This window comes from Corvus kubaryi, unplaced genomic scaffold (genome assembly GCF_017639235.1).
Source record: "Corvus kubaryi isolate FWS band 111438036 unplaced genomic scaffold, C.kubaryi_AGA036_p1.0 split2-37374, whole genome shotgun sequence".
In the NCBI taxonomy this organism is placed as follows: domain Eukaryota; kingdom Metazoa; phylum Chordata; class Aves; order Passeriformes; family Corvidae; genus Corvus; species Corvus kubaryi.
The window spans coordinates 2,860,078-2,880,927 of NW_024582082.1; the positions used below are offsets into that span (position 1 = coordinate 2,860,078).

Consider the following 20,850-nt stretch of genomic DNA (forward strand, 5'->3'; position numbering starts at 1 on the left):
TTAGCTAACTGCCTAATTGCTGCTTCAAGGTGCCTGCCAGGTTGTCAATTACAGAACAGCTCCAAGCAGCCTCCCCACCAGCAAGGCAGGATGGCTGGGTGGGACGGGCTCCAGGGGAGGAAGGGTCTGTGCTTTAGCCCTGGGGCTGCCTGGTGGTGACAGGGTCACTGTGAGCCCCAGGCTTGGAGGTACAGGGACAGAAGAGAGCCAGGGTCCCCATGTGTCCCCCAGCCCAGCCAGGAGCCAGAAGGGGTCTGCATGCTGGACTCCCAACATGTCTCCCTGGCAGGGAGGGTAGCGAAGCTAGCGTGGGGCTTGGGGGTGATCCTGTGTGGCCACAGGACCCCTCTCTGCACCTGGGATCACACTTTTGGTTAACACAAAATAATATGGCATCTTCACAGGCCTTTTCCCACCTGCCCTGGGCTGAATTGCCTTTGTGGGCCTCTTGTGAGGGAGTCTGCCATGTTCTGTGAGGGTCCTCAGGTCCCAAAGCCAGCAAGAGCTGCTGGGCCTGAGGTAAATCTTGTCCTGCTGAAGTAAAATGGAATTCACTGCCAGCAAGTGTGCGGACACTCTGTGTTCCCAAGCAAGACAAAAGTGTGTAAATGTCCCTGGGGACTGGAGTGGCAGAAGCCAGAGAACAGGATTATCCCAAACCCCTGCATGGTGCAGTGGCCCCTGCCAGCCCTGGGGACTGGTCTGGGGCTGGACTCCTCTCTGAGACCTGAGGGGGACCCCCACCAGCAGGGGGACCGTGCAGCAGGGTGTGTGCATGGCTCCACCTCTGCCGTGGGGTTTGTCACTGGTGACGTGACAAAGCATGGCCTGTTTTTTTCCCCCGTTTCAAAAACAAACAAAATAGGGAATTTGTTAACTTGTGGTCAGCTCAGAAAGGAGAAGCTCCCGACAAGGGAGCACTGGGGACGGTGCCCACTAGAAGAGGCACCCACTGCTCGAGAGGATCCTTCAGCTGCATCAGCTCCAGGCTGGGGACACCACGGTCCCTGGGGACATGGGTCCTGCTCTCCTCCTGCTGCTCGCTGCAGCTGGCTTCTGGCATGGTAAGTATACTGACTCCCAAAGCCCCACATCACTCTAGGGGAATTTTAGGATGTGGTGAGGGTTTCCTGGGTGCCTGGTATGAGTGCTCCATTCCTCCTCAGGTGAGGAGGGGTCATGGCCTTGGCAGGACGGGGCTGTGCTGAAGCTGGACTAACAGGCACGCAGCTCCTGGAGGTGGAGGGCAAAGCTGGGCTCACAGCCATGTGTCCCAAAAGGCTGCTATGGACTGGAATGGTCCCTGTTTCTGGAGGCTGCTGCATGAATTGGACACTGCTGTGAGCACGTTCAAGGATCCTTGGCATGGGTAGGGAGAATGTGTCTGCTCTGTGGCACTGCAGGGAAGAGACACCAGCACTGGAACTCAGTGCAGACTTGGCTGTAGCAGCTTTCTGCAGGTCATCCAGAGCTGGCTGCAATTAGAGAGGGAGGGTAGTGGTGGAAAGAGGGTGTGCTGCTGGTCTGTGTTGGCTCTGGTGCCTGGCTTGCTCTTGGCTGCCTGCAGCCCTGCCAAGGTAAGGCCAAGGAGGATGGAGAGGTGCACTTTAGCATAGGCAGAGCCTTGGCTGTGGGGAGATGGGAGAGGGAAACTTCACATTCTTTGGATCTGGAGAGGGTTTACGATGAAGGAATGGTTCAGCAGCAACTGTGTCCTGAGGGAAGCTGTCTCCTAAATAACACTTTGCTCAAATGAGGAAGGAGTTGGAGATGTTTGGTCTGTAGGTAAAGGAGTCAGAAAATCAGCTGCATTGGCACCTTCCAAAGGACCTCATGCCCAGCTGGAGTATCTGAGGATTGCTGGATTCTGATGGTGCTGGTACACACACCAGGGCTGTAGAGCCAGGATGTGATTGAAACAGAACTCAGGCAGCCAAGAAGGGAAAGCTGAACACGCCTGCTTTTTGAGGCTGCAGAGATGGCCAGGAGGTGATAACCCACCAACCTCAAAAAAGAGTCACTAAGCCGTTTTTGAGGTTTACAACCAAAGAGGTGGAAACCAGTATTACTAATCTGGCATTTTGAAGTGCTGGGAACCTCTCAGGTCCTGTGTGGCACTTGCCTTAATTTTCCTTTTGAGCATGCTTGGGGGCACAATGAGACTGTGGTGTGAAGTCCTCCCTGGAAGGGGGCAGCCTGTGGGGAAAGCATTCAGCATGGGACAGGTGGGCAGCAAATCCTTCTTGAGCCACTGCAGTGCTCGTGTTTTCAGCCCAGGAAATTTGCATCCCTCTCACTTATTGTTTCACTTCAAGTGACATTTGAAACATGTTGAGCAGAATTTTCTAGTTCTGCTGTGCTGGGAATGGGTTGTGAAGGCTGCAGGGTATTTAATTCCTTGTGGTTTTTAAAGATAATAGGGACTAGGCAAGTCTAATACAGATCCATGAGAGATTGTAACAATAGCTGTCAGGATCTCTCCAAAGGTTCCTTGAGCCACTGGCCAATGCAGGTCTGCAGCTGTGACATCTTCATGAGGCACTGTCTGCCATGTCAGGCTGTAGGACACACATTTGTGTGAGTACCAGCACTGCTGGCCATTTGCAGCACAAAGCTGCATCATGCCAGGGCTCTACAAAGTAACCAACCTCCAGCTGGAGTCAGAGCCTGACTTCCTTCTCCTACCTCTTGGATTGCAAGTGCATCTTCCGTGAGCACCCAGGGCTGATGTAATGTGATTGTTGTGACTTGGGCTCTTGCTGAGGGAGGATAAGGGGCTCAGATCAAGCAGAGGAAATGTTTTAAACCAAATCATCTTGTATCTGTATTCTTGGCCATCTTGAGATGTATTCCTAGGGGTTTTGTTTTCTTACTGTGGGTAAGCTAAACCTCTGAAGTAGAAACCCCAAGCAGAGCTCTGATGAGCACATTTTTCTCTATCCCTGGTCCACAGATATTGTAGGTGACTCCAGGGAAGGGGTCCTCAGAAATCAAACTTTTCCTTGCTATCATTGAGGGTGGGACAAAGGGAGCTCAGGTCTGGTATGGGTCCTTCTCAGGGCCAGACCTCAGCCTAGTTTTTCCCCAGGATTAACTCAAGATCCTGGGGGCTGGCTTCTGTGGTAAGGATCCTGGGCACTTCTGCCATACCAGCCTTCACTTCTCCTTCCTCACCAAACGCTCAGCAGAGGAAAGCAATGTTTTGGCTGGCATAGGAGAAGCAGGGACAGAGTCTGCAGCTGTAAGGAGAGGTCATGGTTACACAACCCAAGCGTGGTAAAACCTCTGGCCAGCAGTTACTGGCAGTGCTGCGGAAGCTGCTGGAGAGCAGAAGGGAGACATCCTTGGCCTTCGTGCAAGATTGCACAGTGGTCAGCAGGGAGAGAGCGTCCCCCTGCAGCCCTGCTTCCCCATTCTGGAGAAGGACCCACTGCTCTGACTCTTCCCCCAGCACACATGAAGGAGTGGGTGCTTGGGTGACCTTCACCTTGCCTTGTCCCGCATTTAGTGTCTCTGCCTTGTCTGTCCTCACTCCACTCGTGTGGTGGTTGCATTGCTGGTGGGAGTCTCTAGTGACAGCCTGAGGGCTTTTTCATCACCCTTCTGGAGAGCACCTACCCAGCACCTTTTCTGCCATAGCATCTCAGTCATAACTGTAAGCTGGTGACAACAAAGATGAGATGACTCTTGTTTGTTTTATTTACTTTCCTTGTTCTCCTGCTGCGGCCAAGGACAAGTTACAACATGGTCCTTCCCCGAACAAGTTTGAATACAACTCTGAATCAAAGAGTTTGGCTCCCCATGAAATGGTGCCAAAGCCCTGGATGTGGATTGACAGCCAAAGCAGAGAGTAGGTGAGGGAAAAGGATCCAGTGACAAAGAGTTAAAGCAACAGAAATAACAAGCCCCACTAGAAAGCACAGCTTAGCGAAAAGGGAGGAATGTTTTGCCTCAGATATGTGGAAAACTCAGCTTTTTAAATTGTTCTGGGGTATATTTTTTTCCATTCTGGAAGTAAATGAGGCTTCTCCTCTTTCCATAGTAAGATAAAAGCATCAACCCCCTCCTCCCCCAAAAACCCCAAACAAACAACAACACAACAACAACAACAAACAAAGCAACACAACAGCAACAAAAAACCAGGGAGATAAAATGTCAAATATTCCATGCTCTGAAGATCCTTGTCCTCCGCCTCTCCCCACAGGGCCAGTGAGTTTGATCTAGGCCTTGTCTGAGCTCCCCCATGACAACTGTGTCATTGTTACAACCAGAATGCCCTCCAGGGTCTTGAGTCTCATATTCTCCACCCTTTGTTGCAAGGAGGGAGTCACCAGCCCAAGATGGCTTAAAGGCTGCTCTTTGGGCTCTGATGTGTGCTCTGGGTGGCACAGCCCTGAGCACAGCTGGTAGCACAGGACACACAGCTGTACCTTGGGCATCGCCTTCCTCCCCAAAAGAGCTGTGATCAGGGGTGGATGACGGTGAGGGTGTGCTTCTGCTGGCTGCTACAGGGACAGGGTCCATGGCAGGAGGATCACCGCCTGCAGAGCAGTGAATTGATAAATTGCCCAGGTCCCTTATGCTCAGTATTATTTGAATGAGGGTGTGTGTCCCTTTAAGATGTGAGGACGGGTTAGAGACTGGGAAGGAAAGCAGAAGTGGGAGAATAGCCCTGGATAGGGGCTGGAGGGGGGTGCAGAGCCCCTCAAGCACAGATAGCCCTTTGCAATGTGTTTCCTGTCCTCCCTGAGGGCCTGACGTGGGGTGGCTGTACCACTTCTTCCCCAACCCCACAGCACTGATTCATTGTGCACTTCCCCCCACCCTAAATATAGGTGGTGACTCAAAGAACTTGCTGACAGGACAAAATGGGGAAAAAATATTTCCCTCTGACACCAAGGCTGGAGTAGGACCCTGGTTCCCCTTTATTCAGCCAGCAGAGAAGGCATCTTCAAAGTAGAGATGCATCAGAATTCCTGCTGGTTGTGATACCTGTGTCTGCAGGACAGGTGTGTTGTATGAACAACTGCAGCTATGGGCTTTCATCAGCTGTTCAGCTGTTCCATGCCTCAGTTTCCTCTCCCAAATGGAAATAATGCTGATTCACTTCATAATGTTTTGTTGGTGTCTTCCAGGAGAATGCAGTGTGTCACTCCATGATACATATGAGGAGGTGTTCTTCAGAATCCAGTGCTTGGCAACAAAAAGCCAGTCTTCCCAATGGATATGCACTGACCTCCTGCTCTCCAGGAGCTTCCCAAGTCTGTTCTAGCTCATCACAGCACCAATGCAACAGAGAGCCCCATCCACCAAACTTGGCTTAAACTCCACCAAATGGTGCCGTGGGCTAACCCAGTTCATAGAGCAGGTCCCGCTCTGCCACAAAAGGAAAACTACTGTAGGAAGAGGCAAAAATCAGCAGGAACAATTTCCAAGCTGGCATTTGCCCCAGTCAGCTCCAGATGATTGTTTTTCCTGTCCCACTGCTCTAGATGTTCAAATGGCAGGGAAGAGGGAAGTGTGGAGGGTGGTGTTTCTTCCCTGAAATTCTTTCCTTGGAGTATAAGGCCGTAGGGGTCTGGTGGGACAGAGAATGGGTGGAGTGGTGTGAGCCAAAACGCCAGTCTGAATCCCAAGCTCAGCCTTTTCCTGATGCTGAGCTACTCCATTCTCAGCAGTGTGAACTCCAGCAGAGAATCTTTAGGGATCATTTTTGCACTCTCACTCTCTCTTTCCCTTGCAGGCTCAGCATCTCCAGTGATCAGCCCTGACCTCCCTGCTCTGGTTGTCAACACGGGTGATCCAGTCCTCTTGCACTGCTCAGGAGAGTCTGAAGTTGCATGGAATAGCAAAAAGAATACATTCAGCAACCACACCATCAGCACGCTCAGTATCCCCAAGGCCACTTACAGGAATACAGGCACCTATAGCTGTGGTTATGTCAACAGCAGTGACAAGGGCACTGCAGCCATCCACCTGTTTGTGCGAGGTAACCCTGCTTCTCCCTTCCCACATCCACTGGCAGAGCAGCCTCCTTCCAGGGAGCATGGCCACTGCACAGGTCCTTTCTGCTGTGCTGTGCTTGTGTGTGTGCTTGGGGAGCAGTGCAGGCTCCTGGTGGGGCAGTGCCTCACCCACAACCACGTGAGTCCACATAAAATGGGGCCCATGACTAAAGCACCGGTCTAAAGTACAGAGCTGCATCTCGTGTATATGTGGATGTCTCCAGGATCTCTCCCTCCTCCCACTGTGGCTTCCCTTCCTGAAAAACCAGGGGTGTAAGTCTGTTCAGTGTTGTAGTGAGCAGTGAGATTTGCAAATCAGAGAACCGTATCGGCAGTACATCAGATAAGGGAGAGAGACACATGAATTACGTCCTCACAACATGACCTGAACCCCAAATATTCTTTTATCCCAGAAGAAGCTATGCTATGGTAGCTCTACCACTTGACTTCACCCCTTCCTTTGTACCAGAGGTGCTGCCCTGAGCAGGGAAGCTGGAGGCCTCATAAGTGAAACGAGCACCATGGTGAAAAGTTTAATTAGACATGTGCATACTTCTCAGCCTCTCTTATCCCTGGACATTTGTGAGCTGGTTGCTGTGATCCCCTCAAATGTCTTAGCTGGAGCTGGGTTTGTCATGTGAGTGTTTGGAGGCTGAGTCAGGCAGGCGCTGAGCAGGGCTGCCCCAGCATCGAACTCCCACTGGGCAGCAATGCTGGAGACTTGCCTTTGCTGGAATGTGTTTCTCAGCTCCAGTGCCTTTTCTGACCCCATTCACAAGCCTATCCTGTCTCCTCCTCAGATCCCAACAACGTGTGGTACACCCCGAATTTCCGGGTCGGGGGGACTGAAGGTGGGAATGTTGATCTTCCCTGTCTCATCACGGCCCCCGAGTACGGATCCAACGTGACTCTGACAATGGATGATGCCTCTCCTCTCCCACCTGGGACCAACTACTCCTTCAGTGCTGAGAAAGGAGTAAGACTGTACAATGTGCAAAGCAAGCATAAAGGTTATTACCGATGCCAAGCACAGATAAATGGAAAAATAAAGAATTCATCAAGAATAAGACTGATTATGGAAGAAGGTAAAGAACTGAGGTTGTTGCTATCCTAAGGGCCACAAATAGCTAACCTGGCCACAGGAAAAGCTCCTTGCCAGCGGCAGGAAAGACCTTCTGAAGGTTCTGCAGTTTCTAAAGGTTATTTAATGGAGGCCAAATTCCGTCAGCCTCTGGCTAATTGCTTCCTTCAGATGGGTTTCTATGGGTTCAGCAGTCTTCAAATCTTTGCAGGCACTGTCACAGACCAGAGAAAAACATCCACCAATCTCTCCAATGTTCTGCAAGTCCTCGGGCCCCGATGCTCCATCTGTAATCATGGGCAGAAGCTTCTCCTTCCCTTTCAACCCACAGTCCTGACTGCTGTGTTCTCCCCTCCTGTACTGCTTCCCACAGACACATGCTCAAAAGGGAGTGGAGATCACTAGGGAAGGGGAAGGCCGGGAGGAAAGAGGCTAAAGAGGATGGAAAGGAGAAGGTAGAATCATAGAATAGAGTCACAGAATAGTTTGGGTGGGAAGAGACCTTGAAATTCATCTCGTTCCAAACTCACTGCCATGGGCAGGGATGCCACCTGCTAAATCAGGTTGCTCAGGCCCCACCTAACCTGGCCTTGAACACTTCAGGATGGGGCATCCACAACTTCTCTGGGCAACCTGTGCCTCTGCCTCACCTCCAAAGGTAGCCAGCTCCTGGGGAGTCTCCAAAGCACATGGAATCACTGGACAAGCTGACACTGGATCTTTCCTTGCTTGCCTTTGTGCAGTACCGAAGAAACCTGTGTCAGTGATGATGGACCCTGCAGACCACGTGCGAATTGTGGGCGAACCTTTCAAAGTCACCTGCAGAGTGATTGCTCCTTCCCACAAGTATGACATCAGATGGGTGACAGCAGCAAAAGAAGTAAGTTGGGGTGTGGAGCTTTCCTGGAAACTGGGGGACATAGGGTGGTAAGAATTGCCTAGACCCACAGCAAAGCCTTGAACTACCCAACCAATGAGCTATTCAAGCTGTAGAGATTTGAATATCCTTTCTTTGGGATGACACAGGATTAAGAAACGCCTGCCTATTGTCAGAATCGTGCTGTGAGAGAGGACACTATATTATTTCACCTCAGTTTATTGGACAAGAGCCACAGTACCTATTAAAGCAGCATTTCGCCACCCATCCCTGCCAGGGCTTATAAAGCAGCAAATATTTTCAGGACAGAGCTCTCCAGAGAAAAGATATGTGTGAAGAAAAGGAATACATCTCAAAATCTCTGTGATGCTGACTTCTAACTGCCAGATGGTTAGATGAGGTTTGCTAGAAGTCCTTATTATAACTGGTGCCTTTATTAAGGAATTGAAACAACACACAAGGTATGTTTGGATCACACAGTGTAAGGTCAAGTTGCAGTCAGAAGGCTGACAATAACTATAACCTCACTGCTGTGGAATATCTGCCCTGGATACTTGGGTTTAGTATGACTCTGGGTCTCCTCACAGGTTGTTCTCAGTGATGAGCTCTCTAGCCCAGAGCAGGAGAGGTGTGTTTGCTCTGCCCTTTCAATGTGTGCTGTTCCCTCTCTGCCTGACAGGTCACGAGAACTAGAAAGATTGACTTTGAAAATGATAACTACATCATCAATGACACCCTGTTCGTTGAAGCCGTGACCATGGAAGACAGTGGGAAATACATCTGTATAGCCAACAATACAGTAGGATTCAGGAATGCCTCAACAATGCTTCAGGTAGTAGGTGAGTGCTTCCCCAAAAGACCAGGAAGGCTGAATCATGTGTAGCCTTGAGTATTTGCTGCTTCTGCCTCCATTCTCTTCCTAGATTTGTTGTTGAAAACACAATTCTCACTTGTGCCTGAGGGCTCACATGAGAACTATGGAGCTGCTAGAAAAGGAACTGGTTTTCCCTTCATATCTTGAGGGCCCAGAGGACATGTTTTAGAAGGAAGGGCAAGCCACATGAGCAAAGTATGGATCTTCATCTCTTCCAGTCACAGATTCACATAAGGGGCTTCAGGTCTATTACACACTTGTTTGTATCTCAAGATGGAAAATTCATCCTCACAGCTCACAGGCTGGAGTTTGCTGATGATACAAAGCTGCTGCATACCACAGCTCAGAAAGAAGGCTCAGTCTGAGTTGTTTCCAGCTGAGAAGCCAGGATTTTAGCTAAAGCATAACTGTCTTTTATGAACAATTAAGAGATACTGTTTTAGCCTCATCACTTCTTAGGATACAGCATGTAAAACCTCTTTCCCTGTGAGACTTCACTAAGATTTTCTAGCCCTCCTCAGGCAGTGTAATCCAAGGTGCCATGACAAAGAAGTCATTTAAAAGTATTCCTTTGGCAACATATCTGTGTAATATTTCATTCCCTCCTGCAGTCTCCCAGATGGGGCTGCTCTTTCCAATAATGATCCCTTTATGGAGATGGCATAAGCTTATTCCAGGTCTCTGGACACGCCTGCTGACGGTCGTGCTCTCCTCCATCCTGCAGAGAGAGGTTACGTGCACCTGATCCCAGGGCAAGCCACCAGCCAGGAGGTTGCTCTGGGCGAGAGTCTGAAGCTGCAGGTCCACATTAAGGCTTACCCAAAACTTCTCCAGTGGGTCTGGGAGCACACGAATCCCTTGAAGAACTCTAAACCCACCATATTCAAGGGCCAAATGATCTCTGGAAACAACTGGTACGTGCTCTTTGTCTTCTATACTGGCTATGGCATGTTTCCAAGAGAGCTTTCCTTGAGACAGGCAGGCCCCATTCTACAGAAAACTCTCTGGTTTTAAAGAGGGAAACTGTTCTGCATTTCTATCTTCTCTTTCCAGTATTGTTAGCAAACCACAGTATAATCAGATCAAGGGGGACACCGCCCTTCTCTAACTTGGCAGCCTTCTCTTTAGACAGCCTTGTGGAAGTTAGTATCACATTTGTGATCTGGTTGTTCAAGTCTGCACTCTCCTTGCCAGAAGAAATTTCAGGAGTGGACGAACAGTACAAAAAACTTAATTCCCTCACTGCTCTGAGGTTGAGAGAGTGTGCACTGAGAGGCACTGAGAGCGCCACGCCAAGAGAAGTCACAAACATTGTTATGTGAATATAACCTAACAGAGGGCACAGGTGTGCTCTTCCAAAGCCTACAGCCAGCTGAGACCAAGAGGAGACTGAAAGAAAAACATTCCATTTGTTGGGGTGTTTGGCAATTCCCCTTTCATTTTCTTAGAAACAAAAAGCAATCTACAAGAGGAACTGTGCCACTTGGCAAAAATTATGGCTTTAGGGTGAACTTCTTGCACTGGGGGTTGAGAAATGGGCAGGGGGCAGAGGGGAGTGGCTACTAGGGAGCACATCTTCATTGAGTAACTCATTCTGCCAAAGGCAGATGAACCAGCATCCCCTTATCCTTGAAAGGTAATGATTTACATGTTAAATTATTTCTGAGCATTCACCCACCTGTAGCCTTTCAGAAGTGCTGAAGTGCACTTGGTGGCAAAAGGTGTTTCCTCTAAGGAAGATTGGTCCCTCCCTGCTTCCCCTGAAGAAGCAGCTAGCAGGCTCCCTGAGGCGCTGGGATTAGTGCTGGAACTGTTCACTGCTCCAGAGCACAGGAAGCAGCAGAATCTCACTGAGCAAGGCCTGTGTGTTCTTCACAGTGTTTCTCTCTGTGAGCAGGTACAACAGCACACTCTTCCTGAACCGCCTGAAGGAAGGAGAGGGAGGGTTCTACACGTTTCATGCCCTCAACAATGTGACCAATGAATCGGTTACATTCAGTATCTCTCTGAAATGTAAGTGCTTGCCCGTTCTTTCACCCTGCTTGCCCCTGGGGCTGCTTCCCAGCTAGCAAAAAAAGTTGGTTGGGGTACCAGGCTGTTTCCAGCTCAGCACCCACAGGACACACAGACCCAGCCTAAACCTGCCTGTGTTTAGCACAGGGGCTCCTTCTGGTTTATTGTTGCACACATGGAAAGTAAACCAGAGCATGGGGGATGTGCTCTTCCTCTGGTCACAGCATTCACTTTTTATGTGACTTCCCCAACAGCTTCTCCAAGGGTCTGCAAAATCAAAGTGCCAGCCAATGACTCCAGCATCCTTCAGTGCATGGCCATCGGGTACCCTGCCCCACGCATCGAGTGGTACCAGTGCCCCGTTCACTCGGACAGGTGAGAACTGCCCGAGAGGTGAGAACTGACTGAGCACCTCCGAGCTGTGCCCCTGCCCTTGCTGTGCTGGCATTCGCTGAGCGTGGGCTCCCGGGCAGGCCATACAGCAGAGCCTGTCCAGTAACAGCAACAGGGATGTTGTTCTGCTGAAAAAGAGGTTCCTGGGGACTGCCTGCGAAGAGGGACCACTTTCTATTCCTAAAGTCCTGAGGTTGAAGAGATCATCCACCTGTGATTCATGTTCTCCCCATGCTTTTCTGAGGAACACGTGGATCCCTTGGAGAAATGCCCTGGTGTATGTTGCTGTAGAGGTATATCCTGGCTGGCCCAGTCATCTTTCTGGAACCTCCACAGGTCTGAGGCTCTGCAGAGCACAGGTTAACTGAGCTACAGTCATGGGAAGCAACTGCAGCTGCCTGGACAGGGCTGTTGTGTCTCAGGACCAGCCCCACTGAAGGGACTGATGGCAGAACACTGCTGAGCCACATAAAGGCAGTCAGGGCTCTGTCTGTGCAGGGCCGTGGTGTTCAGGGAGACATCTTTAACTGGGCAGAGAGTAACACACCTCACAGAGCTGCAACCCTAATTCCCTGTGTCTCCTCTGTAGTGTGACACAGGCACCCACTCAGCTGTGAGCTGCTGTGCTGCAGAGGAGCACTCATTGCCTCCTCTTGCCATCCCTGCAGGTACAGTGAGGACTACAGACTGATACGGAATGACTCCAGACCCCAGGTGGTGAATATGTTGCCCTTCCAAGAGATGGAGGTGGAGAGCACCATCCTCTTCCAGGAGCTGGGTGACAATTTCACCTTCTGCTGCATGGCCATTAACGGGGAAGGGAACACCTCTGACATGTTTCACTCACTCACCATCACCCGTAAGATACAAACCGACAGAGTTGGCAGAGTGGGGGAGAATTTGGGGACTTTGGGGTTGCGTTCTATATGTATATCCCCGCTGTCTTGCAAGAGAGCTGGAACAGATTCCACAAGCCCTTTATCCTCACAGGTGTGAGGCTTTGGCATTCACCAGTCCTAGGAGCCATGTGGGAATTTCTGGCTGGGTTATAGCCTGGGGCCAAAGGCTGAGCCACACCACAAACATCTCATAACTGCAGGGCTCAGCTCCAGGGCACGGTGCATCCAGCAGTTTCTCAGCCCACCAAAGTACAGGGGTTGCATCTTTTGGTGGGCCTGTTCTTGCTGCACAGATCTTGGTCACCAGTTTGTCTGAGCTGCACCTGGTGCTGGTTGTGTCGAAATTGGGGTGCATGAGGGGAACCATTGCAGCCTTGAGTTTGGCATCAAGAACTTCCCTCAGCTCGCAGCAGCTCCCAAAAGGGTGTCCTGAGGGCAGTGTTGCATACAGGGGAAGCTGAAGTGAATAGCTGGGCAAAATGCTCCCAGAGCTGGGATTGAAATAAGGATGTTTACTGATTCTCTGGTTTTTTTTTTTTTCCCTCTTCCAGGGAGTGTCATGGCCCTTCCAAACAAGCTCTTCAGCCCTGTTCTGTCCACCTGCATAGGTGCATTGGTGCTGCTGCTCCTCCTACTCCTCCTCCTGCTCTACAAGTACAACCAGGTCAGACTCCCTGTTGCAGGGCAAGGGCTGCAAGGGCTGCCTGGTCTCAGAGGCCACACAGCCTCTGCTGTCAGCCAGGGCAGGGACCATTCAGCTTGGAGGCACCAGGCAAGCTGCCTCCTTCACCTCCCCTGCCTCTCAGCTTCCCCCTGGAGTTTCCTGCTGCAGGGCAAAGCTCATGCACCCAACCCAGTGTATTAATATCTCTCCTGCCCTGGTCCTTCAGTCTGGTAGCCCAGAGGTCAGTGTGGCTATTGTTTGGTGTCAGACAAAGGTGCTCACTCTGCGCTGTCAATTGCAGCTGGTTTTGCTCTGGTCCCATGAATCTACGGACTGAATTAAGGGAGAAAAAAAAGTGGTTTGCAGTTCGCATCTACTTTTTGTTCTCCTCGCTGCTTTATAATAAACTGGTTTTATGGGGAAACAGGATGATGTTAGAAGAAGTTTGTTTCCAGGAAGACTTGGTCACTATTTTTATATAAGAACTTGCCCCATTTTCTCTGCAAGGCTCATTTCCATCATTTGGAATCCTTCTCTGTTTTTTCCACAAACTGAACCAATCAGTAGCCACCTCTGCTTCATCAGTGGGTGAAAATCTGGTTTTCATCTCTCCCTTTTGGCACCCTTCCTTTGACAGCCTATCAAGGCTGAAAATTTTGCAGCAAAGTTCTGGTGCTGGTTGTCAGAAGATCCATCAGAGCCCTCTCTCAGACAAGCACCTACAGCTTAGCAGGCAGAGCTGCCTTTGGACAGTGGTCGAGAGACACAGAAAGATAGATCAATGTGTAAGCACAAATGTGAAGCAAATAGCTTTTTGGAAGGGCTTGCAAGCCCCAGAGAAGCAGGACATGGCTATAAATAACATGGTTACCTATCTCAGACAAGTACCAGCCTTCTCTGCTCAAAGACTCCTGCACTGCTTCTCTGCCTTGCCTGGTTACTTCTGCCATGACATTCTTGGAAAAGAGAAATTCTTACTTCTCTTTCTCCTTTTTTATTTTACCCCTGTAAGGGAAGTGGGGCAGGACCAGCTCCACTGTTCTGCTGTGCTCAGCAGCCAGAGGACCGAGGAAGGAGACACAGTGGGGACATCTCCCTCCAGCACCAGCTGGGCACTGTCAGCCACTGCTCTGGTGGGATGTGCTGCATCCCCAGCTCTGCCATCCCAAATGATGGCAACAGGCTGCTTCTAGTGGCAAGAGAGCCTCCCTCAGTCATAGGGGATGACTTGGGGGGACTTCATAACTGCAAAGAGACCAGGCTGTCCAGAAAAAGCCTCTCTCACTCAGTCCAGGTTGAAAAGATACTTGATGGGCTGAAGTCTGTATCTTCCCTCTGTGCCTGCAGAGTGAGCTTGAGTGGATGCTGGGGCTGAAGAACCCTCCCAACTTGGGGAACACTGAATAACTGGAGTCTCTTCCTTACAGAAACCCAAGTACCAGGTGCGGTGGAAGATCATTGAGGCCTGTGAAGGCAATAACTACATCTTTATCGATCCCACTCAGCTGCCGTACAATGAAAAATGGGAGTTTCCCAGGAATAACCTCCAGTTTGGTAAGAAACCTTCCCTGCTTCTTGCCTGGTGGCATGAAGCTCATCACAGAGCTGAAACGCTCCAAGGGTCAGAGCCAAAGCTCTGGGCAATATCCAAAACTACACCCAGACATTCTGGCAGCATCCTAAACCAGGCCTTGCTGCCCCCTTCCACACAGGGTGGCAAGTGGTAGGGTGTAGGCTCCCTCCCTCCTCCTTTGCTCCAAGGAAGGCTGCAGGGATCATGTCCCTCCTCTTGCGTGTGGAGTCATTCCTAAGGCACAGAGCTGGTGAGGCGAAGTTTGGAGATGGCCTCTTACTCACCATCTTTGCTCACAGTAGAGTTCCCCACAGATGTTTGCCAGCTCCTGACTAAGGGATATGTCATCTTGTGTGAGCCCAGCAGGAATCCCCATCCTCAAGACTGCATGTAGGACAACTGCTCAGTCTTTTTCTATAACATATCTTAAAAGCACTTTTTTCTTCTCTCTGCAGGAAAAACTCTTGGAGCAGGAGCCTTTGGAAAAGTGGTAGAAGCCACAGCTTTTGGGCTGGGCAAAGAAGATTCAGTGCTCAAAGTGGCTGTGAAGATGCTAAAGTGTAAGCACAGAGCAACTTGCAAGGGCTGAAATCCTCCATCTGGGCAGGATGTAGTGTGTGTTCAACACATGTTGGTGCTCCCAGGCTGCCACAGCTATGTTTTAAAGATGTTTCTATGCCAAGTACCAGGTGCTGGAATCACATTACTGTCGTTTCTGTGGACAGGGGAGGCCAGAGGCACAGTTAGAGGATGCAGTTTTCACTCGAAGTGTGTCTCCTCCTTTTGTTCCATAACTCTGTCAACATCTTTCTCTGTCCTCTCCCTTAATCTCCTCCTTGTCCCTCCCTCACTCCTTCACACAGTCCTTCTCTCACCTTGCAGCATCAGCAGACACGGACGAGCAGGAGGCTCTCATGTCTGAGCTGAAGATCATGAGTCACTTGGGACACCACGAGAACATTGTTAACCTGCTGGGGGCATGTACCTGCGGAGGTAGGATCCCCCAGCCCTGCTGCCCCCCCAGACCCCTGCCATGGCCCCTCCTCTGAGGCGCAGCGTGAGCTGTGTGGATTCTGCTGCCCTCCCAGGGAAAGCAATCCCAGGACAGGTCACAGTAACATCGCTCCTTAATGAACCCTTTCTGCTGCTCTGCCAGGCCCAATCCTTGTCATCACCGAGTACTGTCGCTATGGAGACCTGCTGAATTTCCTGCGGAAGAAGGCTGAATCCATAATTATCCAGGATTCTGCCCTGGACACCTCTTTAGACAGTGCTGCTGATTACAAAAACATTGAGCTAGAGAAAAAATACATCCACAGGTAGGAGCAGAGCTCGGGTGGCTGCAGGGCTGAGCAATGCTGGGCCTGGGTACTCGCTGGGAGAAGCATGCAGAGCACTGTGCTGGGGAGAGATCAAGGTCGATGCCAGGGTGTAAAAGCCACTGGGGTTGTATGTGTTTAGAGCTGGTTATAGTTGCAAGTTTTTCGAAGACTTTGACAGCAGTCATTGAATATCCCGCAATAAATCCAGGTTTCAGCCCAGTCTGTCCTTCCACAATTCAGAACCAAAACTTTAGCTTCCTGCACTACTGGGCACATGGGTTTTCTAGGATGAAGCTGACTGCTCCCCATCAGCCAAGAACTTAAAAAAAAGGGGAGCAGTCCTTGGAGCCCCATAACACAGGGGGCCCAGGTTCCCTTTCTGAATCAGCTTCCACATTACCTTTGCCTTTAAGCCTTTAAGTCACCTTCTGCAGGCAGGGATGTGGTTTCTCCTCTTGGTGGAGATGGAGCAGGGCAGAAGGTACTGCTGGAGGGTTCTAACAGTCTGCCCCCCTCTCTGGTGCTTCTCACTCAGTGACAGTGGCTTCTCAAGCCAGGGTTTGGAAACATATGTTGAAATGAGGCCTGTGCCATCATCATCATCTTCAGCAGCATCAGATTCTGCGCAAGCCAGGGGTGAGTCAAAGGCTTATTTCTGGGATTTCATGATTTCTTTCTTTTGGCCATCCTGTCTGGTTTAGCTCTGGGAATCACAGCACACCACAGTTTGTGTTACTCGCCAGCTTTGCAGCAAGTCTAAATCTCTGCTTTGAATTTCAGGGAGAAGCTCAGAGGAAGAAGATGAAGTCAGGGAGGATCTCCGTCCCCTCAATCTCTCTGACCTGCTACAGTTCTCCAGCCAGGTGGCCCAGGGCATGGCATTCCTCGCATCAAAGAACGTGAGTGCCAAGAGAGCCACTGCCCCCAGCACACCACGTGGGAAACACCAGTCCAGCCAAGCAGGAGCCACCCATCCTGGCTGCAGAAGGCTTGGGATGTCTTTGGATGGGGTAGCCAAGCTCAAGCAAGCTGCTGCTGGAAATGGGCCTCTCTGCTCTGTCTGTTGGGTCCAGACAGGCTGGGCCCTGGTGTCTGGTGTTCCTGTCAGAGCCTTTGTCTTCCACGGCCGTCATGGCAGGGCAGTGTTACAGAGGGAACCCAGGGCTATGCTTCATGCTGGTCTCAACATTTTCTCCCCTGCTTTTACACGAGGTCAGGAACCTTGTTGTGAAGCTTTCTCGCTTTGGCAGTGTCCCTGCTGCCCCAGGGACAAGGAACTGAAAGTGGCCGTTGAGCTGTCTGCCAGAGCTGGCTCAGGGTGTCAGTCACACTGTGTCTGTTTCAGAGATGAGGACACAGTGTCAACAGCCCAAGCTTCTGAGCCTCCTCCTATGGGGAAGATGACAGCCCCGTGAGTGATTAAAGGAGGGGGCATGAAATGTCGCAGTGTCTTAACACCACAAATGAAGTGCTTGAAAAAGAGCCCGTGGCTTGTACATGACCTGGTGCCTCAGACAGGGGCTCTTCAAGCAGTACATGTTTCCCTTGCCCCTACAAGCATTGTTTTGGTGGCAGGCCTGGGCTGTAGGGAATTTTTTGGGACTGCTGGGGGCCAGTGGCTGGGTCTCAGTTGTGCTCTCTTCTCCCCAGTGCATCCACCGTGACTTAGCAGCCAGGAACGTGCTCATATCAGATGGACGTGTAGCCAAGATCTGTGACTTTGGCCTGGCCCGGGACATCATGAATGACTCCAATTATGTTGTGAAAGGCAATGTAAGTAATTAAAATGGGCACAAGAGAAGGTACAAGGGTAGGGGGGCTGGAGCATGAAGGACAGACAGGGTGTAGCATAAGCTGCCAGTGTGTCCCAGTCTGCAGGACTCTCTGCTCTTCCAGGCTCGCCTGCCCGTGAAATGGATGGCCCCAGAGAGCATCTTTGACTGCATTTACACAGTGCAGAGTGATGTGTGGTCTTATGGCATCCTGCTCTGGGAGATCTTCTCCCTTGGTAAGAAAGACGCGAGCTTGCAAACCTCTTTTGTTTTCCATGGCTCACTACTGGCCTAATGTGTCTGCAGAAAAAATTTCCAAGAAAGGAGGAAGGCTGACCAAAATCTAGGTTTATCAGGGCTATAAAACACTGTGTTGTGTTTTCAGAGGGAGCATTTAAGATGAAGAATCCCACATCATTTTCTCTAACTCAGCTCCCTGGGTAACAGTGGCTCAGGCAATGCTCCAGGCTGCCTCTTCCCACCCTCAAGGCTGGAGTATTGAACACTGTGGTCTGAGAGCCACCTCTGCTTCTGTTCCTGTCACAGGGAAGAGCCCGTATCCTGGCATGGTGGTGAACAGCAAGTTCTACAGCATGGTGAAGCAGGGGTACCAGATGGCCAGGCCTGACTTCGCTCCCTTGGAAATGTGAGTGGATGTGCTGAGATTCACACAGCAGCGACCGCGTGGCTGGAGCTGCCTCATGGCAACAGGCAGGGACACGGCACAGGGACCTTGTCCACAGCTCTGCCTGCTGTTCCCAAGTGTCTGCCTTGAGGTTAAGGCTGGATCCTACCAGGCTGCTCCTTGCTCCTGTAGGAAAACAAGCCCTGGGGCAGTCTATCCACTATCTCCTCTTTATGGGCAGGAGGATGAGAACACTCACATTACATTCCTGAACTTGGTGGGGTTTTCTTCTCTATTTCGTTAGCTACTTTTGGCTCTATGATTATGAGAAGACAAGCCTGAGTAGGCTAGAGGAGGGTAATGAGTGTAAGCCTGAAGTCTTGGTGGCAAGCTCCTTGTTGATTAGTTTGCTCCATCCACTCCAGTGGTCACCACTCCCTGGAGCAGTGCACATGCACTCACCATGGGTTCTACGGAGGAAGACAAGGGACTGCTCAGTAGTGTGTCCCTGACATACAGAGTGCTGCAGGGAAGAGCCTGGGGTTGCAGACCCTCCAGCAGCACCATGCAACCAGCTTGTCCCTGTCTGGCCCTGCAGGTACAGCATCATGCAGGCGTGCTGGAGCCTGGAGCCCACACGGAGACCCACCTTCGACCAGATAGGCTGCTTCATCCAGAAAGAGCTGGAGGTGCATAAGGAGCGGGTGAGGACCTCTGGAGAGGAGAAGGGGGAGGACATGAACACAGCTTCTGAACAAGTTTTGTGTCATATCCCTTACCATTAGCTGATGGGAGCAGTGTAGTGTTGGTGCAAAGTGCAGAGAGGCATCCAGCTGAAGGGCTGACTCCCCACCATGACCAGAGAGGGCTGGACAAAGCAGTGACAGGCAGCGATATACTACCAGCACAGCACCCTGCCCCATGGCCCTGGACTTGCTGTGCATCCCCTCAGGACTAGCTGTCCACCAAAGCATAGGCACGAGCCTGCCCTGCCTGTTAGTCACACCCTGTGGGCACAGCAAAGGGTGGTAATGTGGAGTGAGAACATCCCCAGCTGGTCACCTGCACGGCAACAGGGGTCATACACCATCAAAGGGACCAAAACACACTCAGGGTGTTGTGCTTCTTCCTTTTCCTTCAAGGACTACACCAACCTCCCTTCCAGTGCTGAGGAAGACAGTGGCTGCGACACCTCCGGCTGCTGTGAGGAGTCCTGCGAGCAAGAGGAGAGTGGGCAGCCCCTCCTCAAGGGCAACAACTACCAGTTCTGTTAGATGGGACCTTCACCCTGGGGTTGATCCTTGTCCTGGCTCCACAGAGCTCACCCTAGGACACAGACACCTTCCGCTTTGGCCTTCTCTGTGCTTTCTGAAGTGTGGGTGTTGCCAACTCTCTCACCAAAAGGAGAGCAAAGGAGTCACCGTGGGGTCCCTGAAGTCTTATCTCACACATAGCATAGAGCTGTCAGGATAGTAACAGGCTCCATCTCTACAAGGTACACAGAGATCCCCAGCACCTGCCTCCCCATGCCCCAGAGAAGGCTGTGGGAGTTTGGGTTTTGAGTTTTTTAAAAAATACTAGTCACAGCCAAGTAAGACAGTTCCAAGTGTCACTCACATTACATTACATTACTGAACCCTTGTGTTTTATAAGCACATCTTGAAATAGGTCTTGGCACTGGAACTACTCCACACACTCTTTTTCTTGGTGGTCCTGCTCTCTTCCCTTTGTCAGTCTGACCCTGGACATTGCAGTGTGTTTAGATATAGGTAAAGCTTCTACATAGCATTAAATATGCATTAACCCCTACACTTCCTCGTGCAACCCACTTCTCTGCAGCTGATGCACCTGCAGGGAGTGTTTGGGTGAAGTGAGCCACAGAGCCAACCCCAGGGTTATGTGAACTTGTGGCCCAGTAATGGGACAGAGGGACAGTACTTTCTCAGGTAAAATACAGCAGAAACCAGTGCTCTGCCATGAGAACACTGAACACAACCCCAATCCAGGAAAGAATGGCAGCTTAAAGAGGTCTGGAAATGATCAGTATTACACATATCCTACAGAACTTCTGAGTTACTGAACATGTAGCAATCACTGCCTTTGTCACTATTACAGACTTGTACTAAATTTCCCAAATGTACTTTTATTAGTACAACTGAGGTGATTTTTTTCATAAGCTAGGGCCTAATGCCCTTCAACTTATTTCTCAGCTAGCTCTTGCTCAGGTTTACTACTGCCCTGGCCATCCAGTCCTGCGTACCTACCAGAAGTAGCTAAAGAACCTTCTTAGCTTCACCTGACTCGGTGGGTAAAAGATCTCCATTCCAGGTACAGGCAAACTGCAACTGACAGGGCTCAGGCAAACTACAGCTGCACCACAGGTGGCCTTTGTCACACTCTGAGCAATTACACTGTGGGCCATTTCTGATCCTTTTAAACCTGGTTTTATGCTAACACCAAGTGATTCATTCCTCCTTACTAAATGAGAAGCTAACGTAACTCTTATCTGTCAGCATTATAAAAAATAAAATAAGATGTTTAACAAAATGAGTCTCTTCCAGGGCTCTAAGGACTGTTCTCAGAGGGGAAGAGCTCAGAGCATGGGTAATGCACTGGCTTACCCTCTCACCCTGCAACTCTGTTCCTCAGTACCAGTTCTCAAAACCACTCATTCTTGTGAAAAACTTATTAAAAGCAAGGTTTTAAAGCTCTGAAGTAGACCTTGTGCATGGATATAATGGAATGTAATTTC

At 50.5% G+C, this 20,850-nt stretch overlaps 1 protein-coding gene across 1 annotated transcript; it reads left to right on the plus strand.

The window, feature by feature from the left end:
* Nucleotides 1–869: 869 nt before the first annotated feature.
* On the plus strand, nt 870–20,809 carry LOC121658063 (macrophage colony-stimulating factor 1 receptor-like). Its single transcript, XM_042014468.1, has 21 exons — nt 870–1,064; nt 5,744–5,989; nt 6,806–7,090; nt 7,830–7,966; nt 8,643–8,802; nt 9,562–9,751; nt 10,735–10,850; nt 11,105–11,225; nt 11,912–12,102; nt 12,694–12,806; nt 14,234–14,360; nt 14,835–14,939; nt 15,262–15,372; nt 15,536–15,698; nt 16,237–16,337; nt 16,482–16,600; nt 17,352–17,474; nt 17,598–17,709; nt 18,020–18,119; nt 18,697–18,802; nt 19,241–20,809. The coding sequence occupies exons 1-21, from the start codon at nt 1,016–1,018 to the stop codon at nt 19,370–19,372; spliced, it is 2,907 nt and encodes a 968-aa protein (XP_041870402.1). The 5' UTR covers nt 870–1,015; the 3' UTR covers nt 19,373–20,809.
* Nucleotides 20,810–20,850: the final 41 nt, after the last annotated feature.